General features: G+C 50.9%; 1 protein-coding gene across 3 annotated transcripts in view; it reads right to left on the reverse strand.

Annotated features, from left to right (window-relative positions):
- The window catches only part of LOC147099502 (transportin-3-like), a 111439-nt gene that overhangs the window by 49156 nt on the left and 42855 nt on the right, over positions 1-19428 (reverse strand). For 2 of the 3 annotated variants that reach the window (XM_085969695.1, XM_085969694.1), the window contains exons 20-23: positions 14461-14617; positions 13196-13363; positions 6720-6832; positions 3113-3201 (exon numbers count right to left, since the gene is read on the reverse strand). In XM_085969695.1, the coding sequence (XP_085825821.1) occupies positions 3141-3201; positions 6720-6832; positions 13196-13363; positions 14461-14617 (499 nt within the window). In that variant the 3' untranslated portion in view covers positions 3113-3140. Of the gene's footprint in view, positions 1-3112; positions 3202-6719; positions 6833-13195; positions 13364-14460; positions 14618-19428 lie in introns of those variants that run through there. The other variant, XM_085969696.1, reaches the window with a different exon arrangement.

The raw sequence follows: 19428 nt of genomic DNA on the forward strand, positions 1-19428 counted from the left end.
CAGACAGACACACACAGACACAGACAGACACAGACAGACAGACACACAGACAGACACACAGAGACAGACACACACAGACAGACACACACAGACACACACACACAGACACACACAGACAGACACACACAGACAGACACACACAGACAGACACACACAGACAGACACACACAGACAGACACACACAGACAGACACACACAGACAGACACACAGACAGACACACACAGACAGACACACACAGACAGACACACAGACAGACACACAGACAGACACACAGACAGACACACACAGACAGACACACACAGACAGACACACACAGACAGACACACACAGACAGACACACAGACAGACACACACAGACACAGACAGACACACACAGACAGACACACACAGACAGACACACACAGACAGACACACACAGACAGACACACACAGACAGACACACACAGACAGACACACACAGACAGACACACACACACAGACAGACACACACAGACAGACACACACAGACAGACACACACAGACAGACACACACAGACAGACACACACAGACAGACACACACAGACAGACACACACAGACAGACACACACAGACAGACACACACAGACAGACACACACAGACAGACACACACAGACAGACACACACAGACAGACACACACAGACAGACACACACAGACAGACACACACAGACAGACACACACAGACACACACAGACAGACACACACAGACAGACACACACAGACACACACAGACACACACAGACAGACACACACAGACAGACACACACAGACAGACACACACAGACAGACACACACAGACAGACACACACAGACAGACACACACAGACAGACACACACAGACAGACACACACAGACAGACACACACAGACAGACACACACAGACAGACACACACAGACAGACACACACAGACAGACACACACAGACAGACACACACAGACACACACAGACAGACACACACAGACAGACACACACAGACAGACACACACAGACAGACACACACAGACAGACACACACAGACAGACACACAGACAGACACACACAGACAGACACACACAGACAGACACACACAGACAGACACACACAGACAGACACACAGACAGACACACACAGACAGACACACACAGACAGACACACACAGACAGACACACACTTTCTAATAGGATAGTAATCAGGTACAGGAACCATGGCCGACTTTACCTCTCCCTAACCTCAAGGCACTGAATTCGATTACAGCATCTCTGCCACCTCTTCTACCGAGCTTTATCTGACTTGGCCCGGACCCAGAGAGTGAACTGGGACTCTCCTAGTCTGTGGCCTCGAGCCACGCCAAGCAGTGGATTTATCCACGTACATCACAGCTGCCCTCGATTTGTGAGTCAGCAAACAAAAGGAAGATTGTCTGATCTCCCTCCCATATTAAAACCAGACAGCCTGCAATTCTGAGCTCGGGCTGGGAGACTTTTCTCCTCTTGCGACCCTTGAACTTCTGGAAGTGGCTTTGACCAGAAAAACCAACTGGCTATTTCTGGAGTTAAATTTTTATTAAGCTCCCTGGACGCCGCCTGTGTTTGTACCTCGGCGCCGTTAACTGCCAAACGAGTTAGAAGACAGGAAGGCAGCACCATTTACTTGGGAGGTGGTCAAGCCTCCGATGCGGAACAGTGCTGCTCCCCACCCGGTGGGGCCACAGGGGACGGTGAAACCTCCATCTGCGAGGCGTCTCCGAGGAGCAAAAGAAAACAAGCCAGTTGGCACAGAACACTTGGCCAAGGGGAGCCGCAGACTACGCGGCTCTCCAGGGGCAGCCCCTGGTCGGCCGCGACGACACAAAAGGACCGAGTCACCCGGCAGGAATGCCTTGGCTGGTTGTGGCCAGAATGATGCTGGGATGTAGTCACCACACACTCGGGTCATCGGAGTTTGCGCGCTAATAAGGACAGGGCAGTAAAAGCAGCATAGCATGGTCACGTCCTGACACAATAAGGGAGAAAGGTGGTTTAAAGAACATTTATTCAAAGCAATTCCCCTCTTTATAGAAGAATAATGCTAAGCTCATTTTTAAATTATTCTACTTAAAAAAAAACTTACATTTCCTGCCGATATGGAGACTTTCAAGTACCTTGCTGCTCGACCACGCTGGTGATATAACCTACACAAAACGTTCCGGAGTGGCTTCAGTGCCAACAGTGAGAAGGCACGACTTCAACACAGTCCGACAGCAGCCAGGGGAGCTGCCTAAACCCACAAAGCCTCACTAGGAAGGAGAATTAGATTGGCAGGATAGGCACACCAGCGTCAGTGTTCTCGCTCAGGCCAACATCCCCAGCATTGAAGCTTTGACCACGCTCGATCAGCTCCGATGGACGGGTCACATTGTCCGCATGCCCGATACGAGACTCCCAAAGCAAGCGCTCTACTCGGAGCTCCAGCACGGCAAGAGAGCCCCAGGTGGACAAAGGAAACGCTTCAAGGACACCCTCAAAGCCTCCTTGAAAAAGTGCAACATCCCCCACCGACCCCTGGGAAACCCTGGCCCAAGACCGCACAAAGTGGAGGAGAAGCATCCGGGAAGGCGCCGAATACCTCGAGTCTCTTCGCCGGGAGCAAGCGGAAGCCAAGCGCAGGCAGCGCAAGTCAACCCAAGCACCCCACCCACCCGCCCCTTCAACCACCGTCTGCCCCGCCTGTGACAGAGACGGTAGGTCCCACATTGGACTCATCAGTCACCTGAGAACTAATTTTTAGTGTGGAAGCAAGTCATCCTCGGTTCCGAGGGACTGGCCAAGAAGGAAGGAAGGAAGATCTAAATTTCCCAGCTCGGCTGACTTCCGAGTATTTCTCGGGCCAATGCTCCCTTTAAGCTGTGCGGCCTTGCAGCGCTCTGGACCTCCCGCGCGGCCGGCTTAGCAGGTTTTCAAGGCAAAACCGAGCACGCGCGGTTTTTTGACGGGGCCGTGCACCCCCTCCAAAAAAAATGAAAGGCAACATTGGTTGCAACCATTTCGCCACTTGTGGGGTGTGTGTGTGTGTGGACAGTTTCTACAGGCAAAGTTGGAAAAGCACGACAGCAGGCCGTGGCAAAGAAACTTACATTATATCTCCTTGGTAACTCGCTGACGCTATCTGTAGAACCCGGCGAATTCCATGAGAGACCAACCTATCATTGTGACATCTTCGGCACTACAGGGGCAAAAGGAAAAGATGGCCGGTGAGGTTTTTATTTTTTAATAAAGCTTTCTTCTCTAAAATCCAATTATCGAAACTCTTAACAACTTGCACTCGTACAGCATCTTTACTGTAATGAAATGTCCCCGGGTGGTTTGCCAAGTGGGACTGGATACCGTGCGGGAGTTTGGCTGGTGACTGAAGGCATGGAGCATAAACACTGGCACGGACCAGTTGGGCCGAATGGCCTGTTTCTGTGCTGTACAATCGATGGTTGAAGAGGTGGTTTTTAAGGAGACTACTGAAAGTGTATAGCAAAGGGGAGGAAGGGGTATAGAAAGGGAGCTCCAGGGCCTTGGGGCATGGTGACTGGTTTCTGCCATTGCTGGTGGCAAATGGCCACAGTCAGGAGAGCAAAATAGGCAAGCAGGGATTTAGAGAAGGTTGCAGCAGTAAGGAGAGGGCAAGTATATGGATTTTTAAATCAACACATTGGGGTAAATAGGGAGGAAAGAAGGATGGCAAGAAACTGGAAAGTACTGAAGTACAAAGGGATCTGGGGGTCCTGGTGCACGAAACTCAAAAGGTTAGTATGCAGGTGCAGCAAGTGATTAAGAAGGCCAATGGAATGTTGGCTTTCATTGCTAGGGGGATAGAATATAAAAATAGGGAGGTATTGCTTCAGTTGTACAAGGTATTGGTGAGACCGCACCTGGAATACTGCGTACAGTTTTGGTGTCCATACTTAAGAAAAGACATACTTGCTCTCGAGTCAGTACAAAGAAGGTTCACTCGGTTAATCCCGGGGATGAGGGGATGGACATATGAGGAGAGGTTGAGTAGATTGGGACTCTACTCATTGGAGTTCAGAAGAATGAGAGGCGATCTTATTGAAACATATAAGATTGTGAAGGGGTTGGATCGGGTGGATGCGGGGAAGATGTTCCCGATGATGGGTGAAACTAGAACTAGGGGGCATAGTCTTAGAATAAGGGGCTGCTCTTTCAAAACTGAGATGAGGAGGAACTACTTCACTCAGAGGGTAGTAGGTCCATGGAATATGCTGCCCCAAAAAGCTGTAGAAGCTACATCATTACATAAATTTAAAACAGAAAGAGACAGTTTCCTAGAAGTAAAGGGAATTAAGGGTTACGGGGAGCGGGCAGGAATTTGGACATGAGTCTAGGTTCGGATCGGACATGGCCCTGTGGGTAGCGGAGCGGGCCCAGGAGCCGTGTAGCCTGATCCTGCTCCTATTTCGTGTGTCTAATTCTGTTAGATTCAGGAGATGGTTCTGTGATAGTCGATTGGCGGTTAGGATCAGATCAGCCATGATCTTATTAAATGGTGGAGCAGGCTCGAGGGGCCGATTGGCCTACTCCTGCTCCTATTTCTTATGTTCTTATGAGAAGTTACAGGCAGGTGTTTATGGGCCCTCACATCAGGTGAGCTGATGGTAAAAGGCCCAGGTGTTTTTTTTTTTGTTTTTTTTTTACACAGCAAGAGCCAATGAGTATTTTAGTGCTAGGACAAGTGATCCATTGTCCAGATACCGGCACTTTCACCACCCTCCAGACTTCGTGATGCACTGGGCAGAAAGTCATGTTACCCACAGTAAGGGCAGGATTGGCCGAGAGAGATATCACCACGCTAAATCATCTGGCCTATGGGGAAGAGAAGGTGGGGACAGCTGTCTTTCTCTAAACGACAGCGGTACCTGACTTAGGATGTGCTTGGATTACAACACTGCCGCAACAGGAAGCAGCTCAGCAACAGCCATGGCTCTCAGTCTAAGGAATCCGCCCATTAATACGGGGGACGGATTTCACAGGAGCAGCGGACAACTCTGCCGTCATTTGAAAGAGGTAACTATGGTCATCTCCTGTCATCAGGTCAGTTTGTGAGCTCTAGGAGTGGGTTGGATGCCCAGTCTGAATAGACGATTAAAAACATCCTCCAGATACAGCAGCGTTGCCCCGATCACCTTCCAGCGCTGCCACCCAGGATGGCACCAAGTTCGGCAGCTTTATCGTACGGTTACCACACCATTAGAAATAATGACACGTAACCAGAGCTGGAGCCGGTGCAGAATACAACCTAAGGACAGTGCCCTTTTAGTCAGAGGGAGCCTTGCTACTACTGGTGCGACAGGGTCTCCTGGGTGTTGGATCAGAGTTGACATCTGAAAATACCAGATATTAGAATTTTTATCTCCTGATAATTTTCCTGAAGGCGCTGGATCTTGCCGAGGTACGCAACCACCAGTGCCAAATCTCGTCTGGTACCTCAGCCATAGGAATAGGAGGAGGCCATTCAATCCCTCGAGCCTGTTCCACCATTCGATTAGATCATGGCTGATCTGTAACTCAGCTCCATTTACCTGCCTTTGATCCCTATCCCTTGACACTCTTACCCGACAAAAATCTATCAATCTCAGTCATGAAAATTTAATTGGCCCCAGAAAGAACGAACGCAAGAAAGACTTGCATTTATATAGCGCCTTTCATGATTACCAGATGTTCCAAAGCGCTTTACAGCCAATGAAGTACTTTTTGAAGTGTAGTCACTGTTGTAATGTAGGAAACGCGGCAGCCAGTTTGCACACAGCAAGCTCCCACAAACAGCAATGTGATAATGACCAGATAATCTGTTTTATGTTATGTTGATTGAAGGATAAATATTGGCCCCAGGACACCGGGGAGAACTCCCCTGCTCTTCTTCAAAATAGTGCCATGGGATCTTTTACGACTACCTGAGAGGGAAGACGGGGCCTCGGTTTAACGTCTCATCCGAAAGACGGCACCTCCGACAGTGCAGCACTCCCTCAGCACTGCCCTGGGAGTGACAGCCTAGATTTTTGTGCTCAAGTCTCTGGAGTGGGACTTGAATCCACAACCTTCTGACTCAGAGGCGAGTGGGCTGCCCACTGAGCCGCGGCTGACACTTAGTTGCTGGAAAGCATTCGCCGATTTTCCCCTCCCAAACCCAGAGGCACAGTGGCGCACTGTAAAACCCTTTATGTCACCCTGGCTGATGTCTCGGCACAGACCGGGGATCGAAGCCGGCATTCTTCCAGGTCTGTGTTACTCAGCTACTTACTGAATCATTTCAAATGAGCTAACAGGGAGCCCCGAGGATACCAAAATGTGTACTGCTACGCCAGTGCGCTACTGCTATACCTCTTGGATGAGACGCTAAACTAAGCTGCCAGGTGGATGTAAAAGATCTCTTGCTGCTACTTGAAGAGCAGTGAATATTGCTGGTGTCCTGGCCAATATTTATCCATCAGCCACCACTAAATCAGATTATCTGGTCATTTATCACATTGCTGTTTGTGGGACCTCGCTGGCTGAAAATTGGCTGCCATGTTTCCCAACAGGGGCGACACTACATTTGGTTTTGGGATACTCGGAGATGAAATGTGCTATATAAATGCAAGTTCATTCTTTCGTTGCCTACCGCAGGACCTGCCTGTGACAATCACATCGACGCTCAAATGTAATACACAACTGGTTAGTAAGACTTGCACGTACCACATGACCTGTTTGTGGAACTCGGTCACTTGCTTCTCTGTAGCTGTAATAGCCCCAGCCGACAGCTCCTTCGGGAGGCCCTTGAGAGCATCCTCCAGCCACTGACAGAACGTCTGGTTTCATAAACATAGCAAACAAACAAGGCACGTTATTGACACCCGAGCAGGAGTTCGGAGGGACAGGTGCAAATAGCATTTCAGATAGGGGTCATGGGGTAGTTGCAATGTTCTGGCTGGGTATTGTGCAGGAGCTGCGCGGTGTCTGCAGTCAGGGGGCGCGTTCTAGCAATACAAGCTGCTGTGAAACTCTATGATGAGGGAGGGAGCAAGGAGATGAGCGAACAAACGTCTATCTAACACCGGGTACCCCAGCCTGAGCTGGCCGTGAGGTGGTGAGAGTTACACCTGCCTGCTCGTCTGCGGTTGGGTCTAGCCTGTACCCAGCATCTCTCCACAGCATCACTACTGCGGCCAACAATTTGGTGGAATTGGGGGTGGGTGAGAGAAATCAGACATGCAGATCACAGCACTGCGCCGCTGCGTGTTCCCACTTTAATATACAAGCCCAACCACCTAAATAGCTTTCAGTTATTTCTTGCAGGTCTCAGACGACGTTAGTCACTTTACCAACAGCATAAGTGGCCTGGCTTGTATCCAGACCTCCACCTATATTCTTGACCAGTTCACAGCGTGCATAAGAATATAGATGGGCCATTCAGCCCCTCGAGCCTGTTCCGCCATTCAATTAGATCATGGCGGGTCTGTATCTCCACTCCATCCACCTGCATTGGTTCCGTAACCCTTAATACCATTGCCTAGCAAAAAGCAGGCTTTCTGACTCTCCCTCACTCACTGGGGACCAGCCCACTGCTCATGTGGGGGAAATCGCATGCGGCCGCTGATACTGTTTGGTTACAGGGTAGTACACTATCAGCACGCTATTGCTGGGCCTACTTCAAATGTAACTAACCACTGCACCCTGAGTGAATATGAGAGTGAGAGAGAGTACGTGCAAGAGAAGGACACGGGGAGAAGACATTCATGTGGTAAACCACTGTTTGTATTCCTGTTTGTCCTGTTTGTATTCCACTGTGTACATGCCTGGACATGCCTCGGCTGACTCCTCCCACAGGTCCTAGTATAAAGGTGACTGCTCCCCAGCCCTTGGTATCCTGGACCGGTCGACCACTCGAGGCAGACCTCCATTCTGTTGTTAATAAAAGCCTTTAGTTACTCTTCTAACTCTCAGTCTTTTATGAGTAATTGATAGCGCATCAATTTTATTAACAACATTTTTATAATGGAGAAGATCCTCACACCAGCATGCCTGGACTTAGATCATCGGGAGGCGGACTCATCCACCAAGTTTACTCACTGGCTTAAGTGTTTCGAAAAATTCCTGACCGCCTCCGAAGCAATCAAATCGGACGAGGACAAACTGGATGTCCTGACCTCCAAAGTGAACCACCGAGTGTACTCGGTCATCCAAGACGCGACCTCGTACGCGGATGCTATCAAGCTCCTCAAGGACCAGTACACGCGCCCAGTGAACGAAGTGTACGCCAGGCACCTCCTGGGGAGTCGTAAACAACAACCTGGGGAATCGACCGTGGAATACCTTCAGGCACTGTCTGTGCTTGGCCGGGCCTGTGGTTGTAAGGATGTAAAGGCCGCCGTGTACACAGAGGAACTTATCCGGGACGCTTTTGTAGCGGGCCACAGATCCAATTACACACGACAGCGACTGTTGGAGCAGAGTAACCTCGACCTCAACAAGGCCTCTGAACTCACACTATCGTTGGATGCAGCCTACCAGGGCATGGATGCCTACTCCTCTGCACCGTGGACGCCGCGGGGAATGACAGCCTGGGACACGGTAGGACCGCCTCATAGCGCCGTGCCACCCCAGCCACACCCCAACAACGGCCCAACTACCGCAGCAGTGTCCCAAGGCCAGACAGCAGTGCCCCAAGGCCAGAAATGCTACTTCTGTGGCCAGGCAAAACACCCCAGAGCGCGCTGCCCGGCGAAAAACGCGATCTGCTCGGGCTGCGGGAAGAAGGGACACTACGCTAGCGTCTGCAGGGCCAAAGCCACCCCGAACCCCAGCAGCGCCGCGTGTGGGCCATGGGGGCCGCCATTTTGGACCTCCCCGGCCGTGTGCGAATCACCGGTACAGCAGCCATTTTGGACGCCTCCAGCCACATGGGGATCATGGACGCCGCCATCTGGGACGACAGCCAGGACGCAGCAGGCCCCCGACACCGCCTCATCTGATACCCGCAGCGACACACCGACCCCTACGCTGGCATCCGTTACACTGGACCAAGCGAGACCGCACCAACTGGCCAGTTCCACAATGGACATTAAGGTAAATGGTCACGATACAATCTGCCTTTTTGACTCTGGGAGCACGGAGAGCTTCATCCACCCCGACACGGTGCGGCGTTGCTCTCTCCCAGTCCTGCCTGCGCAACAGCGGATTTCTATGGCCTCCGAGTCCCAGTCGGCGGACATCGGCGGCTACTGCGTGGTGACACTCGTAGTAGACGGGACCGTGTACGATCATTTTAAACTTCTGGTCCTGCCTGACCTCTGCGCTGCCGTCCTGCTGGGGTTAGATTTTCAGTGCCACCTTAAAAGTGTTACGATGGCGTACGGTGGACCCCTACCCCCACTCACAGTCCGCAGCCAGCAGCTTCCAAATTGCCCGCCGCGCACCAGGTGCAACCTCTCCACACTCAGAGTCACCCCCCCACCACTGTTTGCTAACCTCACCCCCGACTGTAAGCCCATCGCCACAAAGAGCAGGCGATACAGTGCCGGGGACAGGGTTTTCATTAAAACCGAAGTGGAGCGGCTCCTGAAAGAAGGGATTATTGAGGGCAGCACCAGCCCCTGGCGAGCCCAGGTTGTGGTCGTTAAGACCAGCGAGAAGCAGCGCCTGGTCATCGACTACAGCCAGACAATAAATCGCTACACCCTGCTGGACGCCTACCCACTCCCCCGTATAGCTGATATGGTCAACCAGATCGCGCAGTACCGCGTCTTCTCGACCATTGACCTGAAATCAGCGTACCACCAGCTCCCCATCCGCCCTGAGGACCGCCAGTACACTGCTTTTGAGGCAAACGGCCGTCTCTATCACTTCCTTAGGGTACCCTTTGGCGTCAACAACGGGGTCTCCATCTTCCAAAGGGAGATGGACCGGATGGTAGATCAAAATGCGTTGCAGGCCACTTTCCCATATCTGGACAATGTGACCATCTGCGGCCGTGACTTGCAGGACCATGACGCAAACCTCGAAAAATTCCTCCGCACCGCCCAACTCCTAAACCTGACATATAACAAGGAGAAGTGCATATTCCGCACAAACCGCCTCGCCATCCTTGGCTGTGTTGTGGAACACGGAGTCATCGGCCCCGACCCCGACCGGATGCGTCCCCTTATGGAACTTCCACTGCCCCACTGCCTCAAGGCCCTGAAGAGGTGCCTAGGGTTTTTCTCCTATTACGCCCAGTGGGTCCCCTACTATGCGGACAAGGCCCGTCCGCTGATCAAGTCCACCTCTTTTCCCTTGACGGCAGAGGCCCGCTTAGCCTTCCACCGTATCAAGGAGGACATTGCCAAAGCCACCATGCACGCAGTGGATGAATCCATCCCCTTCCAGGTGGAAAGCGACGCGTCCGACTTTGCCCTGGCCGCTACCCTCAATCAGGCGGGGAGACCCGTGGCCTTCTTTTCACGAACCCTCCAAGGCCCGGAGACCAGACACTCCGCTGTTGAGAAGGAGGCCCAGGCGATTGTGGAGGCTGTGCGTCATTGGAGGCACTACCTGGCCGGAAAACGATTTACCCTGCTCACTGACCAGCGTTCAGTTGCTTTTATGTTTAACAACAAGCAGAGGGGCAAAATCAAAAATGACAAGATCTTGAGGTGGAGAATCGAACTTTCCACCTACAACTACGAGATCTTGTACCGGCCAGGGAAGCTAAATGAACCCCCGGATGCGCTATCGCGTGGCACCTGCGCCAGCGCGCAGATCGATAGACTACGGGTCCTCCACAATGACCTCTGCCACCCGGGGGTCACCAGGTTCTTCCACCTCATCAAGGCCCGCAACCTGCCTTACTCTATTGAGGAGGTCAGGACCATGACCAGGAACTGCCAAGTCTGCGCTGAGTGCAAACCACACTTTTATAGACCAGACAGGGCCCACCTGATAAAAGCCACTCGCCCCTTCGAGCGCCTGAGCGTTGATTTTAAAGGGCCTCTCCCCTCCTCCGACCGCAATGTGTACTTCCTCAATATTATTGATGAGTACTCCCGTTTCCCGTTCGCCTTCCCCTGCCCGGACATGACCAGTGCCACGGTCATTAAATGTCTGAACAACCTCTTCACCCTGTTCGGCTTCCCCAGCTATATCCATAGCGACCGGGGCTCATCGTTTATGAGCGACGAACTCCGTCAGTACCTGCTAACTAGGGGTATTGCCACAAGCAGGACCACCAGTTACAACCCCCGGGGGAACGGACAGGTGGAAAGAGAAAATGCGACAGTTTGGAAGGCCGTCCTGCTAGCCTTAAAGTCTAGGGGCCTTCCAACCTCCCGCTGGCAGGATGTGCTCCCCGATGCGCTCCACTCTATTCGGTCACTGCTCTGCACTGCCACTAACGCCACCCCTCATGAGAAAATGTTTGTCTTCCCAAGGAAGTCCACATCAGGGACATCGCTACCGCCATGGCTGACGTCCCCAGGGCCGGTCCTACTGAGAAGACACGTGAGGACCCATAAAACGGACCCCCTGGTCGAGAGGGTCGACCTCCTCCACGCCAACCCCCAGTATGCTTACATCACATACCCGGACGGGCGGGAGGACACAGTCTCCATAAGAGACCTTGCACCCTCGGGGACCACAGTAACCCACTACCCACTACCACCCCCCCCCACGATCCGATATCCAGCCCCAGCAGACGGCAGGCCTGGGCCCCGCGACCCGCTCGACATCTACGAGGACGACACGCCTGTGCCACAGCCTACGCTGGACTCGACGCCGGAAGCGTCACTACCCCTGCCGTCGCCACGCCGATCACAGCGGCAGACAAGACCTCCGGAGAGACTCCAATACACTAACTTTTAATGCACTTCACCCCGCCGGACTCAATTTTAAACAAGGGGTGAATGTGGTAAACCACTGTTTGTATTCCTGTTTGTATTCCACTGTGTACATGCCTGGACATGCCTCGGCTGACTCCTCCCACAGGTCCTAGTATAAAGGTGACTGCTCCCCAGCCCTTGGTATCCTGGACCGGTCGACCACTCGAGGCAGACCTCCATTCTGTTGTTAATAAAAAGCCTTTAGTTACTCTTCTAACTCTCAGTCTTTTATGAGTAATTGATAGCGCATCAATTCATTACCATCGTTTTCAACCCCAGTCCCAGAGGTGAATTCAGCGTCTAATTCACTGCCCCAGCCAGCTCCTTGAATAAACCAAAAATAAAAAAACAAGAAATGCACAGCAGCTTGCTCATCTAATAGAGAAAAGGAGCTTGATGTTCCGAATAGAACTCTTCAGAACAGTCCCATTGAAGACCGCAGCGGAAACATTAACCAGCCCTTTCTCCTTCAGACACAAAGGCAAAATAACACGGACGCTCGAAATCTGAAATAGAAACAGAAAATGCTGGAAATACTCGGCGGGCCAGGCTGCATCTGTGGTCCTCTCTGCACAGATGCCGCCTTTCCCCCTTCCTATGCTGGCTGACTTGCTGTGCATTTCCAGCATTCAGGATTCTTCCCCTTTATCTCTCTGCAAACCACCTGTGTTACTTCTTGCTGGATATTATCTCGAGGTTTTTTTTTTCCCTTTTACCAATTTTTAATTTTTTTTTTTTTTTTTTAAAAACACCCATCTCTCCTAAAACGTGCTAACTTTTGCTGGAGTGCAGGCAATTGGGCACTGGCTGTCCTCTGGCACCTCGTCCAAGTGGCTACTGACCCGCACAAGAAGGTAGTGAGCATTTGCAGGATATTCAACCAAGCGGAGCATCACACCTCAGCAACATTCCCGTTAAGCTGCATGGCTGTGCAGCCATCCGCAAGGTTCCCGCACAGGCCGCTCACCGGCTTTTACACTGTAGGTGCCGCGCAGGCGCAAAAATGTGAATGGGCGCACACTGGGGGAGGCAGGCTGCGCAGGAGGACCTTGCACTGCTATCTTTACCCGCAAGCCAGGCGAATGGACTTACAGCAGGGAGCATCAGGTGGCAATCAGGAGGGAGCATTCTGGCGGATTTTCTCCCCTTCCCCGCGGTCAAATCTGGGCACCGCTAGTGGATGCAAATGCGGCATAGATCTAGATTGCGTGCCTCAGTACCGAACTATATCGTGCGTTTACCCGCCAAACCATGAGGAGAGGTCAGGAAAAATTACGGAATTATTAAGGCCACCCCCCCCCCCCGGTTCCCATCACTCACCTTCCGGTCAAAAATACGGAGTTCCCACATGACGTCTGCCACGTTTCCCAACATGCTCGGCACAAGGTAGAAGCAGCATGCCTGCACGAGCTGCGTAACGAGCAGCGCTCCGCTCTCCCGGAGGAATCCGTGGACCAGGTTCTTCCGTAGCTCAAAATCTTCTTTGTGCTGAAACGTGACAACAGGTACAGATCAGACAAAGGTACCGCACAGTCTGATGATTAAAGGCAGCATTCACGGACATCTGGCAATGCTCAGGCCAAGTCAAAGGAATTGCTGATATACAAGGACTGCATTATACCACCTTAGACGCAATGCATTATTCTGCCGCTAGGGAACGGTATGTAACATGAGTTGCCCCTTTAAGGACACAAACTTTAATTGTTATACATTTTTGGACTCGAGGGGAATCAAGGGATATGGAGATCAGGTGGGAAAGTGGAGTTGAGGTCAAAGATCCGCCATGTTCTTATTGAATGGCGGAGCAGGCTCAAGGGGCCATTAGGCCTACTCCTGCTCCTATGTCTTATATTCTTAAATAGGAACACCGAGGTCATCAACAACTTGCCTTTATATAGCGCCTTTAATGTAGTAAAACATCCCAAGGCGCTTCACAAACAAAATTTGACTCCGAGCCACATAAGGAGATATTGAGACAGTGGTAGGTTTTAAGGAGCGTCTTGAAGGAGAGAGTGTGAATTGAGAGGCGGAGATGTTTAGGGATCAGCGATATCAGAAAAATTAGCAGGAAATGACTGGTTTTCTCTTAAAACAAACTTGCATTTATAGAGTTCCTTTCCGGACATCCCAAAGTGCTTCACAGCTAATGACTCATTGCTGTAATTAATATAGGCAAATGTGGCAGCAAGGTCCCACAAACAGCAATGAAATAAATTACCAGCTAAATCGATTTTCGGTGGTGTTGGTTGAGGGACAAATGTTGGCTGGAGACCAGGAGAACTCCCCTGTTTATCTTCAAATGGTGCCTTGGAATATTTTTACGCCCACCTCAACAGGCAGCCGGGTTTAACAATGCAATGCTTCCTCAGTACTGTACTCGTGTCAGCTTCGGTTATGTGCTCAAGCCTTGAAGGGAGGGAGTTTGCCTGCTGGCTACTCGAAAGAGAATGCGGGCACTGAGCCAAGCTGAACGGACACAAAGGCTGCTTCTAAAACCAGTGAGGAGATCACAGCTACCTCAGATTTTCTTTTCAAACGCGATTCAATGCATGGATTTGGGCGGCTGCTCGGACCCGTGTTCTCACCTCATTGATTGTCGCCACGTGAACTAGATCCTGCAGGAACTTCATTACGCTGGAGTTTGCGTCGCGGTGGTTCAGCGTCGTCGCCGCTAACGCACATCGGATGATTAACGACATCACTGGGCTTTGGATTAAAACAATTGGACTACGCTGAATGAATCTGGAAAGAGAGATACACGTTCGTTTTAATGACCTTTTTTTTTTGTTCTTCGCATGTTCTCCATTGTCTTGCTGCTGGTGTTAGCAGCTCCGTGAGGCCCCGGTTCAAAGGTGCAGAATGTCCTCCACTACCTCGCCCAAGTCATTATTGCAGGCGTGTCTTTAGGTAGTGACTATCAGCAGTTTATTTAACTGTAGGGGACAACGTGTCCCTGCCCCTCACCCGATGTCCTCTCACACAAGGAGCACGAACCCGAGCTGACCTTCCACCTCCTTAGCCCAGGAGTAGCATGGCCAACCGCAGTGACCTACCGCTGCCCTGGCAGGGGCCAACTAACTCAGCGCAGACCAGGGATCGAGCGAGCGCATGGCTTACTGCTCTATACGGCTCAGTACCATTCTGGGCAGCATATTTAACCTCCGAGCCATCAAGGGAGTTATACATCAATAAATTAAACATCACCCATTATTATCTTACTGTCCTAACTTGCACCAGCTCCTGTTCTCCATCGCCCCCTGTGCTCACTGACCTACAATGGCTCCCGGTTAAGCAACGCTTCGATTTTAAAATTCTCATCCTTGTTTTCAGATCCCTCCAAGGACTCGCCCCTCCCTATCTCTGTAACCTCCTCCAGCCCTACAACTCCCCCCCTCCCCCACCCCGAGCTCCCAGCGCTCCTCCAATTCTGCCCTCAAGTGTCCCGATTTCCATCGCTCCACCACTGGCGGCCGTGCCTTCTGCTACCAAGGCCCTAAGCTCTGGAATTCCCTCCCTAAACCTCTCTTTCCTCCTTTAAAACGCTCCTTAAAACCTACCTCTTTGACCAAGCTCTTGGGTGATCTGCCCTAATTTCTCCTTATGTGGCTCGGTGTCAAATTTTGTTTGATAACTTTCCTGTGAAGCACCTTGGGACGTTATACTACGTTAAAGGTGCTATATAAATAGAAGTTATTGCTGTTGTTGTGAACCTGTGATTAAAGGATGACTTTGACAAGATGTTAGTGAGAAAACTTCAGGATCAAAAGTTTAACAAGGTGAATTTTGTTAAAACATCTTACTGACTGCTCCCCATGGGATCCCTGCATTGTGTGCTGTGGTACTGAACCCCACGGCCAAGGAAGGTCCCAGGTTTGATCTGTGGTCTGTGCTGATTGCACTACAATTGGCCTCATCACCCCTACAGTCTGGGACGGGTTGGCGAGGGAGTTGGCAGGGACGAAACAAAAGGAGGGAAATCCAACCAGGATTTCCAATTGTCATCCAGTAACCCCCATGGGAAAGTGTGTGTGTGGACATTCGGTGAGGATAGGATTGGGCTCCACTGTGATGTTCACATGGTAGCCTGGCTCACACAGCGAGTGCTTGCTGAGGAAGGATGTTCTTGCCGTGGAGGGAGTGCCGCGAAGATTCACCAGACTGATACCTGGGATGGCAGGAATGACATATGAGGAGAGAGTGGGTCGATTGGGCTTATACTCGCTGGAGTTTAAAAGAATGAGAGGGGATCTCATTGGAACTTATAAAATTCTAACAGGACTAGACAGACTAGATGCAGTAAGGATGTTCCCGATGGCGGGGGAGTCCAGAACCAGGGGTCACAGTCTAAGGATAAGGGGTAGGCCATTTAGGACAGAGATGAGGAGGAATTTCTTCACCCAGAGAGTGGTGAACCTGTAGAATTCTCTACCACAGAAGGCAGTGGAGGCCAATTCATTAAATATATTCAAGAAGGAGTTGGATATATTTCTTAAGGCTAAAGGGATCAAGGGATATGGAGAGAAGGCAGGGACACGGTACTGAATTTGGATGATCAGCCATGATCTCATTGAATGGCGGAGCAGGCTCGAGGGGCTGAATGGCCTACTCCTGCTCCTATCTTCTATGTTTCTATGTACAATAGGCTGCTGCCGCTTGCTGTGGTACAGATCTACAAGACTTAATGTCTTGAGGTGCAAGAGGAGAAAACTGGGAAAGACAAACACCTGGGGTCCTTCACTGCTCAGAACCAATGAAGCCAAAAGGCAGAGCTTTGGACACCGATTCAAAGGACCCAAAGGCTCTAGAGGTAAAGTACTAGATTCGATCCATTTTCTAATTCTAGGTAAGACTAAGGGGGAGAAATTCGGTGGGCTGCGCCACCAGTTAGCGCCTAAAGAGGGCACTCAGTGGCTTTAGTGCCACTGGCCACGCCTCCCGTTATATTTAGCTGGGGCGCTAATGGCGACGTTAGCCTGTTGCGCTGCGCCGCCACCGATGACGTCACTGGTTTGCGCAGCGCCCCGCTACCACCCCGATCGCAATATTTGGTAGCAACCGCCTCTGTAGCGCCGCTCGCTAATCGCACCCGGTTCACGGGGCCTACCTGTGGCGGCAGTGGCGCAAATTAAGGTGGAGGTGCGGGGCGGCCATTTTTTTCGGCGGCCGCCTGCCAGCACCTCCATCCCCGGCCTCCTGTTCTCCCCCTGTGGCATTGCCGGCTGCTTTCCGAGAGCCCGGCACTTCTCCTCGGTGCCGGGCTCTTTTGCCGGTACTCGCGATCTCTCATCGCGCTGGTGCAGGCCCCTCCCCCTTAAGAATGGGAGGAAGGTCTGCAGTACCGCAGCGCGCCGTGCCGCAGCGTCACGTTGTGCTGCGATATTCAGTTTCAGCGCCCTAAGAGGGATGCGGAGCGCCTCGAGCCTCGCCCCGTGTCCCTCTTGGGGCGCTCAAGCTGAATTTCCGGCGATCGCTGCTGCTCCGATCGCAGCGCAAAATCTGGCGCCCAGGCGAGCTCGGCGCCCCGTTTGCGGCTCCACCCAATTTCTCCCCCTAAGTATTTGAAACCTACCAAAAATGCTGCATATTATTCAACAGGACGCAATTTCAGACTATGCTAAGGGTTAAAAACATAATCCTCTCAAGAGGCTCCTCCATCAGTGCTAGTAGATAAAACAACATCAACAGAATTTGGCCCCTTCAGTGACCCATGATCCCACAGAGGTTGACGTTTAAGAGTTTCCCAGCAGCATACACTTCTCGGGAAAACCATAATTATGGGATTTGTTACTGCGACGCAGAAACTCTGATTATTTTTAGAAGAAAAATATTAGTAAGGCAGCAGATGTCAACGTGGGAATTTATCATTGCGACCCTTGAGCATGGGTGGAAAGTTATTATTCCTCATCCGCTCCCCTGGTACAATTCTGGCGAATCGCTTTGAAGTGCAGGAGATCAGAGGCAGGGAAGGAATCTACTTGTATAAATGATTGACGTTATCAGATTTTTTAATCTCCTTCTGACTTTGAGTGAGGAATAAGTTGAAATGCAGGTGTGAAGAAAATCTGCGCTTTGTGGAGCCTGTATCTAAACTGTCCCTAGAGGAGCGTTTCTTTTGATAAGTTATTTACTGCCCCTGCTGCCTGCACTTTATCAATATAAAAGAGGGCAACTTTTACAGCTCCAAAGTTGTCCAGGATCTGACTGGCGGTGGATTCCAAAAAGTTGCCTCCACCCTGTTTGCTCCCCAAAGGGCCGATAAGGTCCAGCAGCTAATTGTGAAGAGGAATTAAAGGGAAGAGAAACACTTGGGGATTGGGGATTTCCGCCTATCAGCACCGCTTTCCTGGCACCATACCGACAATGTGATAACACTTTCCGAGAGTTGAACGCCTTTCATTTTCAGAGCTCCTCTGAGGCCGTCTCATTTAAAGTAAGGAGAACGGCACATACAAGTTTCAACACAGAAATTCTGAGTGGATCCAAATTATAAATGCACCATAAGCAATGTGCTGCAAATTAGCTAATGCGAAACAGGAGATGCGATATCTGCCATGCAACAAGCAAAACCGGCACCTACATCAGGGACGCACTCTCTTCGACAGCACCTCCACTGCCTAGAAAGACAAGGGCAGCAGGCGCATGGGAATACCATCACCTCCAGGTTTTGGCCAACATTTATCCCTCAACCAACATAACCAAAACAGATTATCTAGTCATTATCACATTGCTGTTTGTGGGAGCTTGCTGTGTGCAAAATTGGCTGCCGCATTTCCCACATTACAACAGTGACTCCACTTCAAATAGTACCTCATTGGCTGTAAAGCGCTTTGAGACGTCCGGTGGTCGTGAAAGGCGCTATAGAAATGCAAGTCTTTCTTTCTTTTCAAGTCACACACCATCCTGACTTGGAAATATATCACCGTTCCTTCATCGTTGCTGGGTCAAAATCCTGGAACTCTCTCCCTAACGGCACTGTGGGAGCACCTCCACCACACGGACTGCAGCGGTTCAAGAAGGAGGCTCACCACCACCTTCTCAAGGGCAATTAGGGATGGGCAATAAATGCTGGCCTTGCCTGCGACGCCCACATCCCAGGAATTTTTTAAAAATATAAACGTGACGCACATTCTGCAGCTGACTCCTCTCACACTCTCGCTCCCCTTACCTCTCTGGAACCAGAATCCAAATTTGAATGCTTATCAAACTGTTGAACTTGGTCTCAGCAACAACTTGCCTGTCTTCCCCCACCCAACCAGGCCTATAATTATATTACTGGGTGCTTTCAGTTTAATGGGACCTAGTTTGAAAATTTCACTCACCTACCATTACACTTTACCGAACACATCTGATACAATCAAGGGGCCATTACAGGGACCTCTTCCCACAATACCCTGTAACGTTCCCAAATACTTATAAACCGTCTCAAATGTGTGAACACTTGTCACTTCTTAGCAATACTGCATCAATACTTCGAGCAATGTAATTCTCGGTTTGCAATATATTTAGTCAGGCACCTACAATATGGAAAGTGTAAAAGTGGCTAAAAGCAAAAC

The sequence above is a fragment of the Somniosus microcephalus genome, chromosome 28, assembly GCF_052327205.1.
Source record: "Somniosus microcephalus isolate GS21.2 chromosome 28, FLI_Smic_1.0, whole genome shotgun sequence".
Classification (NCBI taxonomy): Eukaryota; Metazoa; Chordata; class Chondrichthyes; order Squaliformes; family Somniosidae; genus Somniosus; species Somniosus microcephalus.